Source organism: Petaurus breviceps, unplaced genomic scaffold, assembly GCF_028583685.1.
Source record: "Petaurus breviceps papuanus isolate PSGF00001 unplaced genomic scaffold, PetGlider_PUasm1.0 91041, whole genome shotgun sequence".
Taxonomy (NCBI): Eukaryota; Metazoa; Chordata; class Mammalia; order Diprotodontia; family Petauridae; genus Petaurus; species Petaurus breviceps.
In genome coordinates this window covers 5,721,426-5,742,466 of record NW_027187400.1, presented here as the reverse complement: position 1 = coordinate 5,742,466, position 21,041 = coordinate 5,721,426, and the positions used below count along the sequence as shown (strand labels likewise).

General features: G+C 44.0%; 1 protein-coding gene across 2 annotated transcripts in view; it reads left to right on the top strand.

Annotated features, from left to right (window-relative positions):
- ARID1A (AT-rich interaction domain 1A) overlaps positions 1-21,041 on the top strand; it is an 88,391-nt gene that overhangs the window by 40,360 nt on the left and 26,990 nt on the right. For both annotated transcript variants that reach the window (XM_069078391.1, XM_069078392.1), the window contains exons 2-4: positions 197-409; positions 1,988-2,434; positions 3,297-3,413. In XM_069078391.1, the coding sequence (XP_068934492.1) occupies positions 197-409; positions 1,988-2,434; positions 3,297-3,413 (777 nt within the window). The remainder of the gene's footprint in view (positions 1-196; positions 410-1,987; positions 2,435-3,296; positions 3,414-21,041) is intronic.

Below are 21,041 nucleotides of genomic sequence, written 5' to 3'. Positions count from 1 at the left end.
TGTGTGTGTGTGTGTGTGTGTGTGTGTGTGTGTGTGTGTGTGTGTGTGTGTAAGTGTCTGAGGCTGGTTCTGAACCCAGGTCCTCCTGACTCTGGGGCTGGCGCTTTACTCACTCACTGCGCCACCTAGCCTCCCCGGTTGATGTTTTTTTTAAATGTTCAAGGTTATTAATAATACAATACTTTTTATTTTACAGCCATCCAGTCCAATGGATCAGATGGGCAAGATGAGACCTCAGCCATATGGTGGCAGTAACCCATACTCACAGCAGCAGGGCCCTCCATCAGGACCACAGCAAGGACATGGATACCCAGGACAGCCATATGGATCCCAGACTCCTCAGCGGTACCCCATGACCATGCAAGGCCGGGCGCAGAGTACAATGGGCAGCCTCTCTTATGCACAGCAGGTAGCTACAGACTGGGTTATCTCCATCTCCATTGCTACTGAGGAGAATAGTGTACAGCCATGCAAGTAAGCCATGGAGTACCTCTACTGTACCTGCCTAACAGGAGTTTAAGGCAATTATCTCATTTCATTGGAACACAGTATTACTGAGACCAAGAAAATGCTAATCTTTGCCATATCCATGTTGGCCAGTCAGCTTTGGACTGAGTAATCACCCTGGTGTATGGGCACATTGGGCCATTAACATGCCTCATTTCTGAGAGAGAAAGAGAGAGAGCGCGCATGTGTGTGAGACAACATCAGATAAATCCAGTATAGGGGGAATCAACTCTAAATGTACATCCTACCCTTTGAGGTATATTTGCAATGGGGATGGGTAAAATGGTATAGTTTTTAATTTAAAAAAAAGACAAAATTTGGAATCACTACTTACCTTTGAATTCTAGTTCTGTTAACTCTGAACTTGAACAAGTGACTGTCTGGGCCTTAGTTTCCTAACTTTTCAAATCGGTTGGGCTGGACTAGATTATTTCTAAGGTCTCTCTCTACTCTGAATCCTATAATCCTATGACTGAAGGCTATTGTACTAAAATAATCAAGAACATTTGTTCTCCATGATAGAACAGTACATTTTAGAAGGGGGACAGTTAAGTAAGGGAAGATTGAGAAGGCTGGTAACGTCTGTTAACAAAATTAGAATTGTATAATTGAAACATCCAAAAAGTTATCATGTAAAAGAGAGGTTACATTTATTTTACTTAGCCCCAAAGAGCAGAATTAGAACCACTGGGTCCTGTCAACATAAAGAATTTCCAAGTAGAGCAATCTAAAAATGGAATGGGCTATTTCTGGAGGTCGTGGTCACAGTTTCAGAGCTGGGAGGGCTGTCTCAGAGGTCATGTAGTCCTTCCCCTTCCTGTTATGGGTGTGTTGTATGTAGACTGCCCAATGGGTGTGAGTGACAGAGGGGTGATTAGACTGAGGTCCTCCGACTCCTCATCCTGCATTGGTGCTACATTGCCTGCCAGGCAGTGGAAGGCTTCAGGGAGCCATTGGTTGACTTTATCGGGATTGTAGAGGATGTAGGAGTTTCATAGGAAGATGGTAGATGTAGGGTGAGAAGAGGCCTTTGACGTCCTGGAGAGAAGTCTCCTTACCCCACAGATGAAGGTGGTCTTCTTGGCCTTAGGAACCGCTCTTGTCTCACATTATTTCCACCTGTGGGATGCTGTGCTATGCTTGAAGGGCTCTTTCTACTCTTTTTCACTCATCATCGTGACTTGAGAGGGGTGGGACAGACCTTGGGATTGCTTTGTCCACTTCATAGAGGAGAAAACCAAAGTGTTTCTGAGCTCTTCACTAAGCCAGTGGCCAGGTCAGCACTCTTCATCCGTGGCTTTCCAGTCTGTTAAACCAGGGTATAAGGTTGTTTTCTATATGTATAAAAATTGGGCTCCTCGTTCTTTAAATTAATTGCATACTCGTTGAATCTGACTGGCAGTAAACAAGTGGTTTAAAGTAGGTTTGTTATTCAAAACAGGTGCTCCTGAGCTAAAATCCATCTCCTCTTTTCACACAGATTCCTCCTTATGGTCAGCAAGGTCCCAGCGGGTATGGCCAGCAGGGCCAGAGTCCATATTACAACCAGCAAAGTCCTCATCCACAGCAGCCGCCCTATTCCCAGGCCCCACCATCTCAGACTCCTCATGCCCAGCCTTCCTATCCACAGCAGCCTCAGTCCCAGCCACCACAGCTCCAGGCATCCCAGCCTCCTTACTCGCAGCAGCCATCCCAGCCTTCTCATCAGCAGTCCCCATCTCCATATCCCCAGCAGCAGTCAACAGCACAACAGCACCCCCAAAGCCAGCCCCCCTACTCCCAACAGCAGGCACAGTCACCCTACCAGCAGCAGCCACCTCAGCAGACAGCCTCTGCAGCTCTCTCTCAGCAGTCTGCATACCCTCAGTCCCAGGCACAGCAGCCACAACAAACTGCCTATTCCCAGCAGCGCTTCCCTCCTCCCCAGGTAAGACCTTCATCTTTGTGCTCCTTCTCTTCCTCACCTGAGCACCATGTGACAGATGACAGCTTGAGCTTTGGCGTTATCAGAACTTTGCCATACAAATTGGTTCTCTGATGTGCACTTAAAAACCAATTAAACTCTAGGTAAACATGCTAACTGGATTGATTAGACGAATAAAAGCATAACCTTCTTAACTGTGTAAAGACCTGTAGCTCTGGTGAAGAAACAGGGTGATACAAAATGGCATAGGCAGGTAAGAAATAAAAAGTAATGAGGCAGATTAAAAAAAACCCAAACCACAACATACCGGGACTTTCACCTTCACATGACTTGTCCCTTTAGTCATGCTCACCTTGAGCGAGTGTATACCTGTGACAGTGATGCCGCTGTTAGTGCTCATGGACTTCTCTTTGGGGATTGCCTTCAGAGCCCATGACATATTCTTTTCAACATCCTCAGGGTAGCTAAAACCTTCACCTTTGAGGATGAATTGGACTTTTGTTTTCTTTCTCCTTCACCCCTTCTTCCCTTCCTCTCCCATTTCTCTCTTCCTCCCATGTTTCTTAAGATCCATCTTAGTCATTACCACATTTGGCCCCAAAGAATGGGCCCCACATTTAGTGTATAGGTGGTGATAAACAGTAATGGCATCAGAAGGAATCTTGCTCCCACCGTTGATGTTTTTGCTTTCAAAGCCACAGGTTAGTTCTCTGCCTTGTCTGAAGCCATCTGTGGCATTTAGGTGATTCTTCCCTCCCTATGGGCTCCCTCTCCCCCCCAAGTGAGAGAGTCTCTTCTCCTGGAGACTGTCTCAGGTTGATAGGAACCATTTCAAAGCCTATTTCTTTTGGCCTTTATGTTGCAGGAATTATCTCAAGACTCATTTGGGTCTCAGGCATCCTCAGCCCCTTCAATGGCTTCCAGTAAAGGAGGGCAAGAAGATATGAACCTGAGTCTTCAATCAAGACCCTCTAGCTTGCCAGTAAGTAATCCCATGTCTAAGGAGAGGTGTGGAGATTGACAAGAGGAGGTCTCTTGAAGGAAGTCTGGGAGGAAGCTGGAAATGGTCTTTTTTTTCTTTTTCTGGATCAGGAATCCAGGAGTATATGAACTTTTGTGGTGATGGTGACTTTCAATTAAGTGAATGAATGGAGAAAGCTTTGAGGGAGAGAGAGAGTGAGTGAGTGTGTGTGTGTGTGCGTGTGTGTTTGCGCTTGTGCGTGAGCACTGATATGCCCACACTCACTTACTAATCTTAGGAAATGTTCCTCCCAGTCTCTTGCTGCCCAGGGCCTGGACTTTGTGGTGCTGAAATGTTGTGCCTTTGTTCTTGGTCCTTGCCCTGGGGCTGCTGCAGACGTGGCAGACACAGCAGACACCAGCTCCAGTAATGATAAGCTAGAAATGGGCCTTTTTACATTCATCATTTTCTTTCCCAGTTGAGAAAAATTCCAGTTTTCTTGCCCTCATGGATTGGGGTCTACTTCAGTCTTTAGCTAAGGAGCAGGATCAAAGTTTTAATTCATTGTCAGTTTGAGCATGATTGGATAGAGATTCTTCCTCCTTGCCCAGGTTATATGCCTGCTTTAATAAGATGCTGTGTACATAGTCGGGCCTCAATTCATGCTTGTCTATGAGCAAATGTATATAATCTCATGAGGATATTTATCATGACAGTCTCTTCAAAAGAGTTGTCCCATGAATCTCAAAGCTTAAGTTAGGTAGGATCTCACAGATCCTAGCTCTGTCATCTTGCTTGGTGAAGATAAGAAAAACCATTTGGTAAGTGGATAGTGAGTCTAAATGAGAGTAGTACACATCAGACCTCAGATTATCCTGGTTCCTTCAAGAAATCTCTTTTTCCTCCTATTCCCCAGCTTTGTACATGTGCGTGAGGCTAGAAATGTTTGCTTCTCCTTGGTTCAGGATCCTGCAAGTAACTGGGATGTCTGTCCTTAGCTTCTAGCCTTCCCTGAGTAGTAAATAACACTTTTGAGTCTTTATTCCTTCAGTCTTTCTTGCTTGCCTTATACCATAGCATTCAGGTTAAGGAATGAATATCCTCTAACTCAGGGGTTCTTAACCAGGAGTATATGAATTTGGTTTAAAAATTTTTGATAAATATATTTCAATATAATTGGAAATTCCTCTGTAGTCTTATATAGCTACATCTGTCTGTCTATATATATGGCATTTAAAATCATTATTATTCTGAGAAGGACTTCATAGGTTTCAACACATTGCTAAAGGGGCCCAGGACACACACAAAAAAGATTACAAGCCCTGCTCTCACTCCTTTTTGACTCAGATAGAATTCTCTAGGAGCAGAAAACCTTCCCCATTTGAATTTGTTGTTGCGCTAGCCACTTATAAACTTAATTTTGCTGTCGAGCCCCCCCAAGTCCTTTCCTAAGTTATGAGATCCTCTTGCTTGGACAGGAGACTCTTTTTAATATAGACATTAAACTGTTGGAGAAAGAAACATTTTGTTTGTGACTACTACTGATAAAGACTAAAGTTAGGCCAGGGAAAATTCTTTGGGATATATTGGAAATAGGAACCTAGAACAGTATATATTCACTCATCCTTCTGAGATGGAGCTAGAATCGATTTCTCATTGGCTTTTAAGAGATCATTATGGCTGGTGACTTCAGATGTCTTTTTTATTTTCACCTTGAGTACTCCTGACTCACCCCAAGAATTTATTCCTTCATTTCAGAGTTTGTGTTTCCTGTGTTTCTGCAGTTGTCATTGGCCCTTTCTGTAGGCCTCATTGGCATCATCCACAGTGCCTTGTACATTGTAGATGCTTGAACAGTGTTAGTTTTTTGTCATTGAAATCCATTTTTATTCCACAAAGTGTGGTGTTGTGGTTCTGTGGTAGTGGGTCTAGTGGGTCTCTGACTAAGGCAAAGAATCTTTCAAAGAGACTTGCTGAAAAGCAGTTATGACTGTAGATGTGAATGTCCCGAACTTTGGAGCCAGTTTGATGGGAGCTTTACCTTCAGCAGATAAATAATCTGTAGGGTGCGTGTGTATAAAAAAGAACCCAGTGGAGGCCTCAAGATTGTTGTTAGCCTTTGTTTTCATAACTTATCTCATTGACACATAATGAAAACAGTAGTAAAATTTTCTGCCTATTCTGGAACTTTGTTAGATTGCCTTGATAAGTGGGCCAGAAAGGCAGCCACCATAGTATAAGTGGAGATAGGGCCCTGTGCTATGGATCACTAGGGAGCCTGGATATGGGTTGACTACTTGCCACGCTTAGATCCTCCATCTCCTTCTTTGTATGGTGAGGGATTTGTGAACCAGACATCTGTTTAGACACAGATTGGATTAGATGGCCTGAGAGTCTGTAGTCTTGGATCTGTAGAAGATTGCCAAGGTCTCATCCAGCTCTAAAATCTTGATGTGTTTCTTAAGTGAATGTCTAAGAGATAGAAGTAAAATAGAGTTGGAAGTCAGGTATTGGGGAATCGACCCTTAATTGCAAATTCTGTTTCACTTAAGTTTCAAAACTGTTCAACTCTACATCTAAGAGTGTTTTCCAGATAAGTGACCTTCATGTTTGCTTGAGACTTTTTTTGAGTGGAGTTTGAAGTCTTTGTCAGTTACTTTGATGAAGAAGAAATTGCTTTTCTAAGAGTGTTTAGTGGATGGTTGTGAGACTGACTTTATACAGAAAACAGTATAAAGACTTAGCTGGCTTCATTTGGAGATGATAACAGAACCAGAGTGGAGGCAGAAAGGCCTGATTCCCCTGGAATAGCCCAGAGTTTACATATGGTCTTTCCAGCATGGAAAAAAGATACTAGAGAATAGAGTTCCTTTCTGATATTGCCTGCTATGAGGACTAACGTGATACTAATAGTAGGTATCTAAGAGCAGAGTGGCCAGTCCTTTTCTTCCAGTTAATCTGTCTCAATCCTAAACTTTCTCTTTGCTGAATTTTATAGGATGTGTGTTACTCTGATTTAGTCAGAAATGTATGTGGCAACGTGCTCATTATTTGAGGTGTATCCATAAGTCTTGCCTGACAAGATGGTTTTTGTTGTTGTTTTAATGAAAAGAACTCAAACTTAATGCTCTCTTTAAAATGTTGCAGGTTTTTTTTTCCTTTCCAGAGTCTCTGTAGGTTACTTTCTTGCTCCAGGTCATTTTTTATATTCCATCTTAAAATTAAACGGCTTCAGTGCCTACTGGGGACCTCAGCACCAAAACAGCATCTGTTGAGATGGGTTTTAGGGTCCTGGTAAAAATGACCTAACAATAAGCTTCCTGTTTTTATCCACAGAAACTAAGGTGTTAGCCCCCTCTTGGAGCTAAGGAAAGGCTGTACACTAGGGAGATCAGCCCAAGGGAATGAATGTTCCCAAGGGTCAGGCTTCTCACAGATAGATCCAAATGGGTCTCTGTTTTGTGGTAGAAACCACGTTGGGGGTGAGGCGGGGTATGGGGGGGGTGGAGCTGGAGAGCCGGCTGGGATGTGGGTTATTGACATCTTGTTGGTTGAATTTGTTTTTTATCCCTCTGGTCCTTGGAACAACATACAAACAAGGTTATTCATCTTTGAAACCTTGATTTGTTGTACCGCTCTGGGAATCCCCTTTAAAGTCCATCCTCTTTCTTCAGCATCTACTCTAAAAGATGACTAGGTTTGATTTATTCCAGGACTCATCCAAGCCTGCCAGCTCCTGTGCGTTCAGCTTTTCTTGTGAGCTCCTTGCTAGTACCCATCTCCCAAAGCCTGAGGATAGAAACAAGAAGGGAAGTGAAATTCAAAGGTTTTCTTGCTCATTGTCTAGAATTTTAAAGAGACGAAATGAGTTTTTTGGATTATCTGCATTTCTAAGAGATGTTGTCCTTAGACAATTTAATATCTGTTTACTCACTTCGATTAACAATATTGTCTCTGACCTTGACTATCATAGATATTAGAGGGATTTTTTATATGATTTTGCTCAGACATTACCTGAATAATATCTCCTTCCTTTTCCCCCCAATTAAAAGCAGCAACAAAAACTTTGTGTATTAAAGGAATGGTTTGGACTTTCCCACACTAAGTTGGGAAGAGTCTTACTAGCAAAAGAGTAATTACATACCTAATATTTGGACAACTTAGTTGAGTTACCAAACTGATAAAAGATTTTTTAAATAGGATGAGCCCCCAACCAATTTTAGTAGGATTGAATTTTTCTTTTTCCACTTGGCAATGACCCCAAGAAAAAAGGATTGATTAGTGGTCAGTCATTTACTTTACAAAAATAGCATTTTACCTTGTTCTTTCTTGTAATTGATAAGGAACTTTGTATGTCTTTGTTGGACAGGCTAGGGAAATGTTAGCTCTTTGAGTAAGGTCTTACATTGAAATATTTTTACCTAAAGAACTGGCATCCAGTATCATTCAGCAAGCATTTAAATGTCTGCTATATGCTTAACACTGACTAGCATACACAAATGAAGAAATTATAATCCTTGACCTCAAAGATCCATCAAACTAAGATTGGATAGATAAGAGTAGTGGCGACTCAGGATTCCTAAGGTTTTTAAGCCCTGGTGTTTGAGAGAATACTTATACTTCTGAGAGAAATCAAGAATTCAGAATGGAGAAATTAGTTTAGGGGAAAGACACCTTTAAAGTGGGATTTACATTGTTTGAAGTGCTAGCAGAACTATAGAATTTATAGCTTGACAGGACCTGTAGAGAAAATCTGGTCCAACTTCTTCTGTAGATGAGGAAATGGGTTCAGAAGCCACGTAAATTGCCCAAGATCTCCCAGTAGTATATAGCAGAGCTGGGGTTTCCACCCCTGTCCTCTGACCCTGGCTTCAAACTCATTGCATTTTTACTGGGCCATGCTGCATCTAAAATGAAAATGTAGTTGTAGACATGGTACTTCCCCCCCCCCCCATTTTTTGACAGAATTACTAGACTGGTAGAATATTTGGACTGAAAGAGTGGTTATTAATGGTTTGGTGTCAACTTAGAAGGAGGTTTCCAGTGGAATACTCCAGAGATATGTCCTTGGTTCTGCGCTTCTTAACATTCTGACTTGGATAGTAGCATAAATGGCATGCTTTTCAAATTTACAGATGACAGAAAGCTGGTAGAGTTAGCGTTTAACAGGTTGGATGCCAGAGTCAAGTTCCAAAACTATCTAAGCAGGCAGCATGTTAGGCCAAGTCTAATAAGGTAAAATTTAACAGGGCACTGAATGTGGACCCAAAAAAGACTTGAGTTCGAATTTATCTTCTGCTTACTATCTCTGTGACCAAAGGCAAGCTTCTCTGAACCTGTTTCCTCACCTATAAAATGGGGATAATAATGACTGTAGGATTTATTTCCAAGCGTTGTTGGATCAAGTGAGCTAATGTCAGTAAAAAGTTTGGAAAACTGTAATGTTGCATAAATGTCAGCTCTCGTTGCTAATAAGGACAAATGGAAAGTCTTCTACTTGAATTCAAAGGATCAACAGAGCAGGTATAAAATAGAGAAGGCGTAGCTATCTATATACACTTTGTCTGAAAAAGATTTAGGAATTTTAATAGATGGCAAGCTCCATATGAGTCAACGGTGTGAAATGGCAGACACAAAGGCTAATTGGACGTCAGCCTGAGATGCCTAACTCCTAGGGCTAGGAGGATGGTCCAGATATAGACTGTAACCATAATCAGACTACAGCTTAGAGAACTGTGTTTAGGTCTGTACACCATGGTTAAAAAAGACATTGATTAGTTGAAGAGTGCCCAAAAGAGGGCAGCCAGGCTGATGGAAAGCCTTGATATCATGCTATATAAGGAGGTCATTTGAAGGGACTTTTAGGTATTTATTTAGCCTAGAGAAGAGAGGAGTGAAGGGTGGTAATGATGGTAGTTGCTTAGAAGTATTTGAATAGCTGTCATATGGAAGAGAGATTACCTTGTTTTGCTATGCCTCAGAGGCCATCAGACTAGCAGTGGTGGGAAGAAGGGTCAGATAGATCTAAGCTTGTTGGTCTAAGGAAAATTGGTGTTAGTGAGCTTCCTCTCACTGGAGGTCTTGAAACTCAATGCTACATTGTTAAATGTTATAGAAGAGATTCTGTCTAAGAGTTGAACTAAACCTCTGAGATACCTTCCAACTCCAATGTTTCCTGATCAGGAATACAAATATTTGAGTCTTCTACGTTAAAAGTGATGGTTGAAACTATGAGAAAATGGGTGAATTGTTTAGTGAGGGGAGAGAGAAGGAGAGGGCTAGGGTGGAGCCTTGGGAATTCACAGGATAGAAGAAAGAAAAGGAAAAGAGAGATAACAGAGGTAGATTGTATCAGTTGTGGAGAAATCACCAGAATATGATGTCTCTAAAACCAAAGGAGGATTGTGTGTGGATGGATGGCGTGACAGCCAAAAATAACAAATACTTTATTTTATCTTGAAGAGTGAGTTGAGGATGGGTTATTGGATTTGGCAAGAAGCAGGTCATTGGGGAGTCTTCTTAAGAGAGTAATTTCAGTAAAGTGGTAGATAGAAGCTTGATTATAAAGGGCAGTGAAGACATTGGGGGGGTGAAGAAGTGACATTAATAGTTATTAATCACTTCTATGAAAAGTTTGATAGGGAGAAGAAGAGAGGATAGGTAGGGGGAGCACTAAGGTCAGTCAGAAGTTTGGTTGGGTTTCCCCCACCCCCAGATATGGAATTCCCAAACAGGGGAAGAAGCCAGTGAAGGGGGAAATATTGAAAGTGCAGAAGAAGCAGAGGATAATGTGGAGCCAGAGCTCAGCAGGAGATCAAAGGCCCAGGTGTAGTGGTTTGTTTTAATTGGAGGAGGTCATCCAAGATAGACACACTGAAGGGATCAGTGTTGGAGGGAGATGAACTTAGACTGGGTTTTGTCTTCTCAGTGTATGAGGTAGGATTGCTTTTGGGAAGGGGGAATTGAAGTTTCAAGTGCCTGCTTTGCCCTGGGTGCTCCAGCACTCGAGCCTCCTGAGGAAGAGCTAGCCATAGGTTTCAGTTAACAGCCTGTCCTCCCACGGTGTTTGGAGATCCAGGTAGCTTGTGTTCCAGGGGTCTAGAGAAAGGCCACCAGAGACCTGCCTTCTGTGACTATCAGAAGTTAGAGGGTGGGCCAGGCAAGGAAAGAGAATCAGTCCTCTACATTTTATACTGGTGGAAAATGAGAAAAATAGGACTTCAGTAAAGGAAGTCCTTACATAATCCCAAACTTCAGTTTTGGTAATAATTTTTGTTTCCTCCAAACCTAGAGAGTTAACCAGAATTTGTCTTTTCAACCTCCTAATGGAGGCTCAAATGAACAAAGAAAGTGAGCTTGGATTTGGAGCTGGAAAGGCCTTGGAGCTCATCTGGTATAACTTCCTCATTTTACAGGTGAGGAAACTAAAGTTGGGGTGGATGTTTCAGTGTCACCCAGATGGTCAGTGTCACACCCAGGTCTTCTCTAATAGCAAATCCAAGGCTTTTTCCACCATTACTACACCCTTTTCCAGCTCCCTAGATAACTTAAACATTTAAAAATCAGGCTTAAATTACCGTTCTTAGGTCATCTGACTTTTTTTTCCCCCTACCCTCCTCCTCTTCACCTTTTCAGTAGTTCTGTGTAAATATTGTATCCCTACCACCATCACCCTTCTCTGGTAGGATATAAGCTCACTGAGGTCAGACACTGCTTTTTCTTTTGTCTTGTTATGTTTCTGGTACTTTGCACATGACAGACATTTAATAAATGCTTGTTAAATGAATTAATTTATCATATTTGAGGTTTGGATCTGGCTATGGCAACCTTTACCCCTCACCATTCTTCTGTAGAGGCTTGGGCAATACTGTTAGTAATGGTGTTTTCTTCCCCATTAGAGATGGAACTCATGGGTGATACATTTAGTGAAATCCATATCTGCCTTTTTTAGGCATTGGGGATGGGGGCTGATGTAAGGAACTACCTAGTGTCTTGAAAAGAAGACTCGATTCTGAGTCAGAGAAGGCAGCACAGTATAATGGATCTGGGAGTCAGAAAGACCTGGACTCCAATCCTGGCTTAAGACACTTCAAGTCTTTGTTCCTCTGAGCAGGCCTCGGGGAAGTCTGAGACTGGTCGAGGTGGCCTCCAAAAGCCCTTCTATCTCTAAATAGTGATTCTGTGACTCAGGTTCAAATCCTTGACTTTGAACTTGACCAGCTGTGACCTTAGGCAAATCACTTCTCAACTCTGCATTTCCATTTCCCCATCTGTAAAATAGGGTCGATCATAAATGAGATAACATATATAAAATACTGTGAAAATGTGAGGGTTTTTTTTTTTTAATAGTAGTGACATAATAGAAAAAGCTCTGGGCCTGGAGTTAGAAAACCCAGCCTCTCTGAACAGCTTCAGTGTTTCCCTGTTGTTGGACAAGTTACTTATACCGGTAGTATCTTTTATCAGAGAGGTTTCTGAGATCCTGCTCAGCTTAGTGAGCTGCTCACTATTTGCCATCATCTACCCCCTGCCCCCACCGCCTTTAAAATAAAAGGAAGAAAAACTTTTGGAAGGCCAAGTAGATACTACAGTATTTGGTACTCCCTTGAAGTGTTTAGAGATGGGGAGAGCCAAGTGAATCTTTCCCTAGGTTTGTTGTCATTCCTGTCTTTTATTCTGTGTCTCGTGAAGAGATCATTGCTGATAGAGGGCAGAAACTGAGGGTCTCCCTCCCTCTCTTCCTGTCTCTGTCCTTCCCCCAGTGTCTTCTCCTCTCCTCTCCCTTCTCTTCTTGTTTTTTGTTTGTTTTTTAAATTTGAGTCTGGTCTTTGAACAGGTCAGCTTTGCTTTTATCTTCCACAAGCTTCCCAGCTTATGACCTGGTTTCTTTTAGGTTTGGCTGTCTCACATGTACTTCCCCTTAAATGTGGACCCAGCGAGTATTCAGTGGGCCTTGGGAAGGAGCTTCTGCGCCCCTCTTCTGGGTCAGCCCGCATCCCTACAGGCGCACTGCTTCGTACTCTGGCCTCGCCTTCTTCTCATCACTGGCTCTGTAGCCAGGTCAGACAGTGAGACCTGAGGGTCAGTTATCAAACACTGATGGCACACCTACTGTGTGCCTGATACTGTGCCAAGTGCTCAGGATTCAAGAAAGGCCAGAGACAGGCTGCGCTTGCCCCCGTGTTTGCTGGTGCTTAGGTTTGCGTTTGTGCTCGCAGCAGATTCTTGTCTGCTTGTTCCAGGGCTCGTTTCCTGTTTCTATTCTAGTCGCTGGTGGCTCAGCTCGGCTTCCTGCCTGGATGTGTCTCTCAGATTCCTCTCACTGAAACCTTTTGTTTTATTAGCAACAATCTCAGTTTGAAAAGTGACTGAGATCACTGCTGTGAGGGCTTCTTTGGGGTGAGCTCGCCCAAGGTGGGGCCACAGGTGCCTGTGAGGAAGAAGCTGTTTGGTTTGGGCCTTGTTCTTTTGTTTGCCCCCAGCCCCTTAAAGGGCCAGTGGGTGGTTCTTTGTTTAATCCGGAAATTGGTGTAAGGAAGCCAGTTGTGAACTTGCAGCACAGTCACACTCCCTCCACAGCCACGCATTAGCTCAGGCCTGGTGTGACCTGTCCCAAGTCTGCTGGACAGCAAAGCTATGCCCTCCAGGCTCACCTCTTTATCTGCTACAGGAAACTGCTAGAATCGGCCTTAGAACTTAAAATGACGGTTCAGAAGAGACCTTAAAACATAGCTTGAGCCGAAAGGGACTTAGAGGTCATCTAGTCCAACCCTTTCCTTTAACAGACAAGGAACCTGGGCTCAGAAAGGTGAGATTTGGTGTTCTTCCTCCCAAAGCCTCCCCCAAACCCAAGGGACACCTGAGCTATGCTGATTTTTGAATTAAAAAGGCAGTGCTTCCATAGACTGCATTGTAGCCTGCCACTGGAGAAACACAGGTTGGGGAGAACATGTGCTGACTTGATCTTCCTGCCTGCAAGAGCCAAGAGTAGGAAAGGGAGGAATGAAGGTGTGTGGATATGGTAGCTGTGTTTATTTGGATGTCAAGGTCCTTCCTTCCTCAGCTCTGCAGAAAGAATACACTGTTTGTTCCAGCCCACTCCCTTCCTAGAAGAGAAGATAGTTAGGGGAACGAGATGATCTCTTTCTGGAGTTCTTTGTCCCTCAGAGCAGGACTGCTGGGTGCTTCCGAAGCAGCAGATGGGCCTGCTTCAAGGAGCCACAGTAGAATCCCCAAGAATTCCAGGTGCACTGGCTGGGCTCAGACCAACTTTCCCAAGAGGATGCAGGGAGCAGTGGGTGATTAATTTTATTATTATATTTAATCAGGCCTTTATTCTAGAAGGAAGAAACCTTTTAAAGAGGCTGTTGAGTTTCCCAAAATAGTGAGAAATGACTTCTAGTAATCGAGTGTTCGGGCAACCTTTGACCTCAGGGGCTGGCAGTCAGGCAGCTTCCCAAACATGTGGAGTAGGCCATGTTGCCATGGAGATGCTGAGCCATCCTTTCCCCCCCAATCTCTTTCCCCCACCCCTTTCCCTTGTTGATGTTCTCATTCTTACAACACTGACAAAGACCATTCCTCAATGAAGCACGGGCTCTAGCTTCACCTCTTGACATGTTCTGAGATGGCCAGCATAATTGAGGGTGCCAGAACTAATGACGTTTGGCCAAGCCCGTATCTTGAGATTGATGCCTTTGTTGGATGGATTGCACCCCATCCAATAGGGAGTAGGACAGGACCTTCCTATTTCCCTTTACATGGAGATGCCACCACAGAAAAGACTGATAGTTCCCTGCCTCCTCCAAATTGAGGCGAGCTGTTCTCCTTTTAAGCCTGGTCTAGAAGGAACGTTTAAGTATACTGTTGACTTTAATATACATGGCTACATATGTCTGATATCATCGAAGTAAAAATCTTGATCAGTGGTTTTTATTTCTGGTGATTGCTGAAAGAAGAAATGTTCCCCTTGCCTTGCTTTTGGAATTATAGACATAGCTGGTATGTTGTCCTTCCAAAGAGTATTGTGGCCAAGCCTGCGATGAGCTATTTCTTCTCTGACTCCTTCCTCCTCCACTCATTTTCCACCCTCCCTCTCTAGAATGGCATTGTGATGTAATAATTGTCTGAGATGATGCAAACGCTCCTAGAGCCTGAGCTGAATGCTGTGCTCCTCCGTCTCCCTCCCCTCCCTTCCCGGTACAGCCAGGAGGAGCTCATGTCCCACAGATGGCGAGAGTATGTGCATGGAGGCTTGGGAATGAGAGTCAGGAGGGATCTGTGCCCCCAAACCAGCACTGAGGTGGGAAAACGGATCACTGCTGGGTTGGGAAGGGGGTTTTCCCCCTTCCTTCTCCTCTCTAAAATAAATCCAAGTTCATATCATTTCCACCTGAATGACCATCAGGAAGAAGAGAGAGGGACGGAGTCACCTTCCTTAGAGAACACATACAAACCTTCGCTTTCCCACTCTCCCATGAGCTCTGGGTTGGCACTGAGATGGAGAGACCTGCCTACAAGGCCCCAGCAGGTGGTTCTGTCATGGTCCCAGTGGGCTTTCAGGGGTGCTTGTCATCCCAGCGAGCTGTAGACCATCGCTTTACTCCTCTGTTTCTTGCAAAACTTCACTCGGGGCCCATGTGGGATTGTGCTGTGGTATGAGGGTTGCTGATAGTTGAACCACTCTAGCGGGCACTTTTCCCTAGAGCAGCCATTATGCCAACCATGTCCCCTGGTACCTTTACTTCCAGAGCGTGAGTTGGGTGCTAGGAAGTACCCTCAGGGATGATCAAATAAAGCCAAAATCTGTTGCTAGTACATGAGCATGGGCAACCTTACCCTCTATAAATATGTTGTAAAAGTTAGCAGTGTGGCCTGTGACACTGGTCCCTTTTGAGTGTCTCCAAAGGGGAATACTCTATATAGCACCTAGTGTGTGCTGAGCCCTGTGCTAGGTGCTTTACAAATAGTATTTCATCTGATCCTCAAAACAACCCTGCGGAGTTCATACTGTTTTTGGCCCCATTTTACACATATGAAAATTGGGACACCAGGAGGGCAAGTGACTTGCCCAGGGTCACCCAGTTGTAGGTGACTGAAGTCTTCCTGACTCCAGGCCCAGTGTTCTGTCCACTGCTTCCAACTGCGTGTCTCCACCATGCCCCTGCCACAAATGTTTATCTCTCTCCATTTCTTTCAACACTAGCATTTGTTTTTTTTTTTCTTTCTGTACCCTCTCCTCTTTCTTTCTGGCCACTTTTCCTTCCTCTCTGCCTATGCCCTGACTGGCCACCAGTTTGCAAGGGTCTATCTAACGCCATTGGGTTAAAGAGGTTGGTGATGCCTGAGTTGGAACATGCAGCCTAGTCTTCAGAGAGACAGTGGTAGAGTCCTGTCTAGTTTGACATAACCTTCCCTTGCTTTCTTCCTGCCGGGACTTGGGAAAAACCTTGCTCTATAAATATTTGCTGTTGAAGATGCTCACTCACTCTCTGGCCTAGCTGTGACCCATTTTATTACGTAGAGATTTAAGACTGTTTTTGAAGGCATGAGCCTTGAGGGTGCTGTCCATTTGGGGTCATGATGTGGTTTTCTGACATAGGGAGGAAATTGTTGCTGGCGAACAATGGGAAACCTTAAGGTAGAACAGAAAGAGGCTAGAAAGTGTGTTTTCAAGGAGGAGGTGTTCTAGGACGATGACCCAGTATAAATGGCTACAGCGTAGGGGATAGGCCCCTTTCCCCAGGAGCCCACACAGGGCTAACCAAGCATACCTGGCATGGGGTGGAGGGGTGTCCCTTCAGTTGCCCTCTTGGCAGCCGCCTCCAGCTCTGTCTCCTCCTCGCCATGTGGCAGCCAACGCGAGACTGGCCATTGCCAACCTGCATGATTGTGTTTGGTGTTCGTGTTTTATTGGTTTGGGGAGGGGGAAGGAGGGGAGATGTTGAGCAGAGGCACTAGATGTGATTAAAGCTCCCGCTGAGCAGATCTGTGGGAGCGGAATATCGACCTATGAAAAATCAATGGCTGCTGCAGCAGCGAAGCTGGCTGTTTGCAGGAATGTAGTCAGCCCCACGCCTTTCTTCTCCCTTTCTAACCACCTCTGTCCCATGCCCAACCTTCATCCAAAAGACCAGACCCATCTCGGAAGATGTGCAGGGGTAGATTAGAACAGCAGGTTCTTGTATTTTTGCAATTAGATTGAAATTCCTCCTGTGACATGGAGCTCCGCCTCCCAGCAGCCTCCTTTCCAAATGCTCCTTCCCTGCACTGCAGTTAGAACCAATGGCTTCTACCAATATGTCTAAAACCCATCTGGAAGGTTGAGCTTTTCAGCCTTAAACGTGAGCACTGACTTCCAGGACCCAATGGGTATAATTGCCTAAGTTGGTAGGATTGGAGAGTGTTGACATCTCAGGGGTAGGAAGGAAGGGAGAAAGGTTGAAGGAAGGAAAAATCTGCTGTCCACAATGGTGCGATTCAACTAAAGTCGTCAGTTAAAAAGCTTTATTTCTGTATTTTCATAGACTCAAGAGAGACAGTACTTGGCAGAGAAAAAGTATTCCTTTGTAAGATCTCTAAATTTTCTTTTGGTTCTAATATATCTTCTAGTAGTTATATTCTTTGACCCTCACTCTCAAAAGCATTAACTTTTAAGTCCTCATGTAGTACTTCTCTAAGCAATCAGCTCCACACCCACAATAATGCTCCTGGGTCAGAGAAATTGGCCGACTTGATTGTATTTGGAGAGAGCTGTGCTGCTCATGGGCTTCTATTGTTGTCTCTTGGCTGGAGCATGACCCTGGGGAGTGGGAAGGCTTAGCCTGACTCTTGCCTCTACCTCATATTCTTGAGTTGTGGCAGAAATGTGTGTGTATGTGGGGGAGTGGGATTGGGGGGGTTGATGAAACTAAACTCCCCCCGCCCCCAAGCATAACCTTCCTTTTAAAAATGAAATTATGCTAGGTTTGGTATTTGCGTATTCTGTTACTAAGCTATCCAAAGGCCTAGAAGTTTAAGATCTAGCCAGACAAACTGAAAATGAGATTTATAGAAATGTTTTTCTTTATTTAAAAAAATAATCATGCTACCTACAAGCTAGGGAAGTATCCTCAATTATATTCTGTCCTTTAAGTTGACCAAGATCGAGCCTGAAAGAGGAGTTAACAATGAAAATGTAGAAGTAATTCTAGAGGAAGAGGATGAGCTCTGGATGAAGGCTGAGTAGGTTGGGGGTCAGGTGTCTGGTAAAGAGAGGGACGAGTAGAGTAGATCAGGTGTGATCAGGTGGCTGTTGTCTGATGATGCTTTTTGACCCCAGGAACTTCTGGAACTTCTGGAGCTTTGGAGCGGGGTGTGGTGGGGCTGCTCAAGGCAGTCAAATTAGTATTACTGATCCTACTGAGAGCTTTAGAGATGAACCAGACCAAGGTTCACATCCTGAATCAGCTACTTAATTTAGTGCCTTCTTGACCTCGGCCTGGTCACTTATCCTCTATAGACCTACCTCAGTTGCCTCATCTAGAATTAAAAATTAGCTTTTATATAGAGTTCTTGCTATGCGCCAGGCACTGTGCTAAGTGCTTTAAAATTATTATTTCCTTTAATACTCAAAACAATCCTGGGAGTTGGGTACTGTTTTTATTATTATTTTACAATTGAGGAAATTGAGGCAGACAGGTGAAGTGACTTGCCCAGGGTCACCAAGCTAGGCAGTGTCTGAGGCTAGATTTGAACTCAGTTCTTCCTGACTACAGACTCAGCACTTTACCCACTGTACTACCAACTGCCCCATCTGTAAAATTAGGAGGTTGAACTTAGTAAAGTTCCTTTCTTGAATGTGAGCACATGAAGGAAAAGAGAAATGTATGTGGTAGTGAAGAAAGGAGCTCTCCACTCTCTGCCCAGTCTCCTCTTGAGTCCTGCTAGTTTTATAGACTAGCTGGAAACATAGACTAACTTTGAACGATGGGGATATTTTTCCTTTGACATGATGGTTTGGAGTAGCTTGATCTTAGAACTGGAATTTCTGTTGTGATCTCCAAAGGTGCACCCCTTTTCCCTAGCAGAGGTACTGACCCCTTCTCTTCTGTCCAGAGCTGCTAGGGCTCAGATTCCAGGCCAAATGGGGGCAGGAAAGTAAGACACTCTACACTTCAAAGAGATGAAAGGTACTTCCCTTGTTCTTTGATTTTTCTATCCATCCATTCTTTTTATGAAAAAATTTTATGAATTTTATTAATATGATTCCTGGAAAGTGGGCCTGGGGTGGACCTCAGTTTTCCCAAATCAGTCTGTAGAGCAATGACTTTGAGCTTTTAGAGCTTGTTGAAGCCCCCCCTCCCCTGACTTTGTCTTCATGCCCTTGAAGCACCCTAGGAACAAGATTCAAACCTCCAACCTCTGGGCCTTCATTAGGTGACCAAATGGTGCCAGGAACAATGATCCCCTTAGCCTACACACAGACAGTCTAGTACAGAAGAAAAGAGGAGGGCATTTAGTGGTCTTGTCCTGTGCCATTTCTTAGATACAAGTGAGGTTGCTGGAAAGTTTTTAGGGATTGGGATTAGGAGGCAGGCAGTTCACTGAGATATGTCTTTTAGAAATTGCTTCCCTTCCCAGGCAATACATGTAATCCAGGGTAGGATCGTGCCAGTGACCAGGGTTGGCCTCAGACAAGCACACATGAGTGCTGGCCATCTCATTAGCGTGCGTTAACATTTTCACCTAGAGGTGCAGCCTCCAGGAAGGAGAGGAAAGCCAATCATCTGGACTGGCAGTATCCCTGGAATTTCAGACTAGGCCATAGGATCGGTTTCTAGGGCATGGACAGTGGCTGATTAGGGGTTGGAATAAACCACTCACCACTTGGTGCAACAGTACAATGGCAGAAAAGCTCTTGAGCCCATTCCAGTCTGGAGCGTGCTCAAACCACTCTTAGAAAGAAAGGCTTTTGAGCCTCAGTTGCTCTCAAGCCTAAATTTAAGGAGTACTGATGATACGATAAACCTAGTGACAGCTGACACTTCTCTTTCATGTGCTTTACATGCCTGTTCTTACACTCCTCACAACAACCTTTGGAGGGAGGTAGATATTACAGGTTTTATTAGTTTGATTTTACAGAAGAAGAAACTGAGACCCAAAGAACTGTGACCATGGGGTGGGGAAGATGTCATACAACAAGCATGTAAATATTTGCAGATGGCATTTCAGATCCAGCAAGCTTTCATCTTGTGTTGACCACACTCAGGTCAGTAGAATTCTCTAGATTCCCAAAATATATAGATAGTACGTGTGTGTATGTATATTTGTTTGTATGTGTATATATTTATGTGTGTACGCATGTGTGTGTGTGTGTGTGTGTGGTTCATTCCTCAGGAAGGTTTGATGAACCACTCCATTGTCTACCAAATGTTTTCTTGTAGTTGACATAAATATTTACTACTGCAGTCTAATTCATTTCAGCCTACATTTATTAAGCACCTATCTAGTGATGTGGAAATAACTTTGCATTCCTGAAGGCTGTACCAACTATCAGCAATCATAGGGGGAAAACACTGTATTTGGAGTCAGAAGATGTTCAGTACCTACTTCTCTCCCACTTTCCTCTTTTTCACAGCCTCTCTTGGCTTCAGTTTTCCTCATTTATGAAAAGCTCCTACTAAGCAGGAAAGGCTCTGACTATGGTCCTGACATTTATCGAAGGCCTAGCCTGGTTGAATTTAGGGGCTAGCTCCTAGAAGGCTGACTTTGATGACAAAGTTTTTGGCCACAGAAATGCATGAGTGCTCCCTTGGATGCTGTACCGTTGGAGAGAGTGCTCTCAACAATAAAATAATGGACTTTTGGATGTATGCACAGAGGAAAACAAAAGCCAGGTGCCGTCTTCCTTTCACATGGAGCTCCCCTCGCCAGCTTAGACTCATGTTTTCTTCGTCTAGGCAGCCTGCTTGTCTCTGCTTCCTTTCTGCTTCATGTCAGTTATGTCTGTCACCTTCCTCCCTGAGCCTTCTTTCAGGGGTCCGATTTTCCAATCACTCTTTGTCCCTCAGGGCTTTCTCCATGTTCACTAGTGTAGAAATTACTGCCTAACCTGATTCTTAATGTTTTGGACTGGAATGAAAGAGACTTTGGCAGATTTCTTCTACACCTGTGATCAAGTCAGAATGTACTTGGAGATTCCTGCTTGTTCTCAGGTGCTAGGGTTTGGGGGGGGGGGGGGGTTGTTTGACTTGCAGAGAGAGTATGAGAGGAGTATTCACGCCTTCCAGCAGTTGTTTATGTGGCAACACATGGAAGAATTCAGGAAGTTAATGAATTGAAGCAAAAATACTTTATACCTGAAGGATGAGAGAATGCCATGGGGTGGTAGAGTTGGAGTCTTGTGAAAGCTTTGTTTCTAGAGACTTGGGGAAAAGCCCTGCATTTTTCTTTAGCCTAGTCTCTAGTCCTACTGGTTCATATCACCTAAGGGGTCAGAAAGATGTATTGATGTCCCCAACTGTATCCAGTCTGCAGAGGAGAGGTTTCCCCTACCTTCTAAACGGAGTCTTTCGCATCATCTTGTCTTGAAAGCCAATTCATCCAGCTGGTGCCAGAACTTGTAGCCCCTCCCCACGTGAAGGATGGGCCGTGTGATTTCAGGCATGG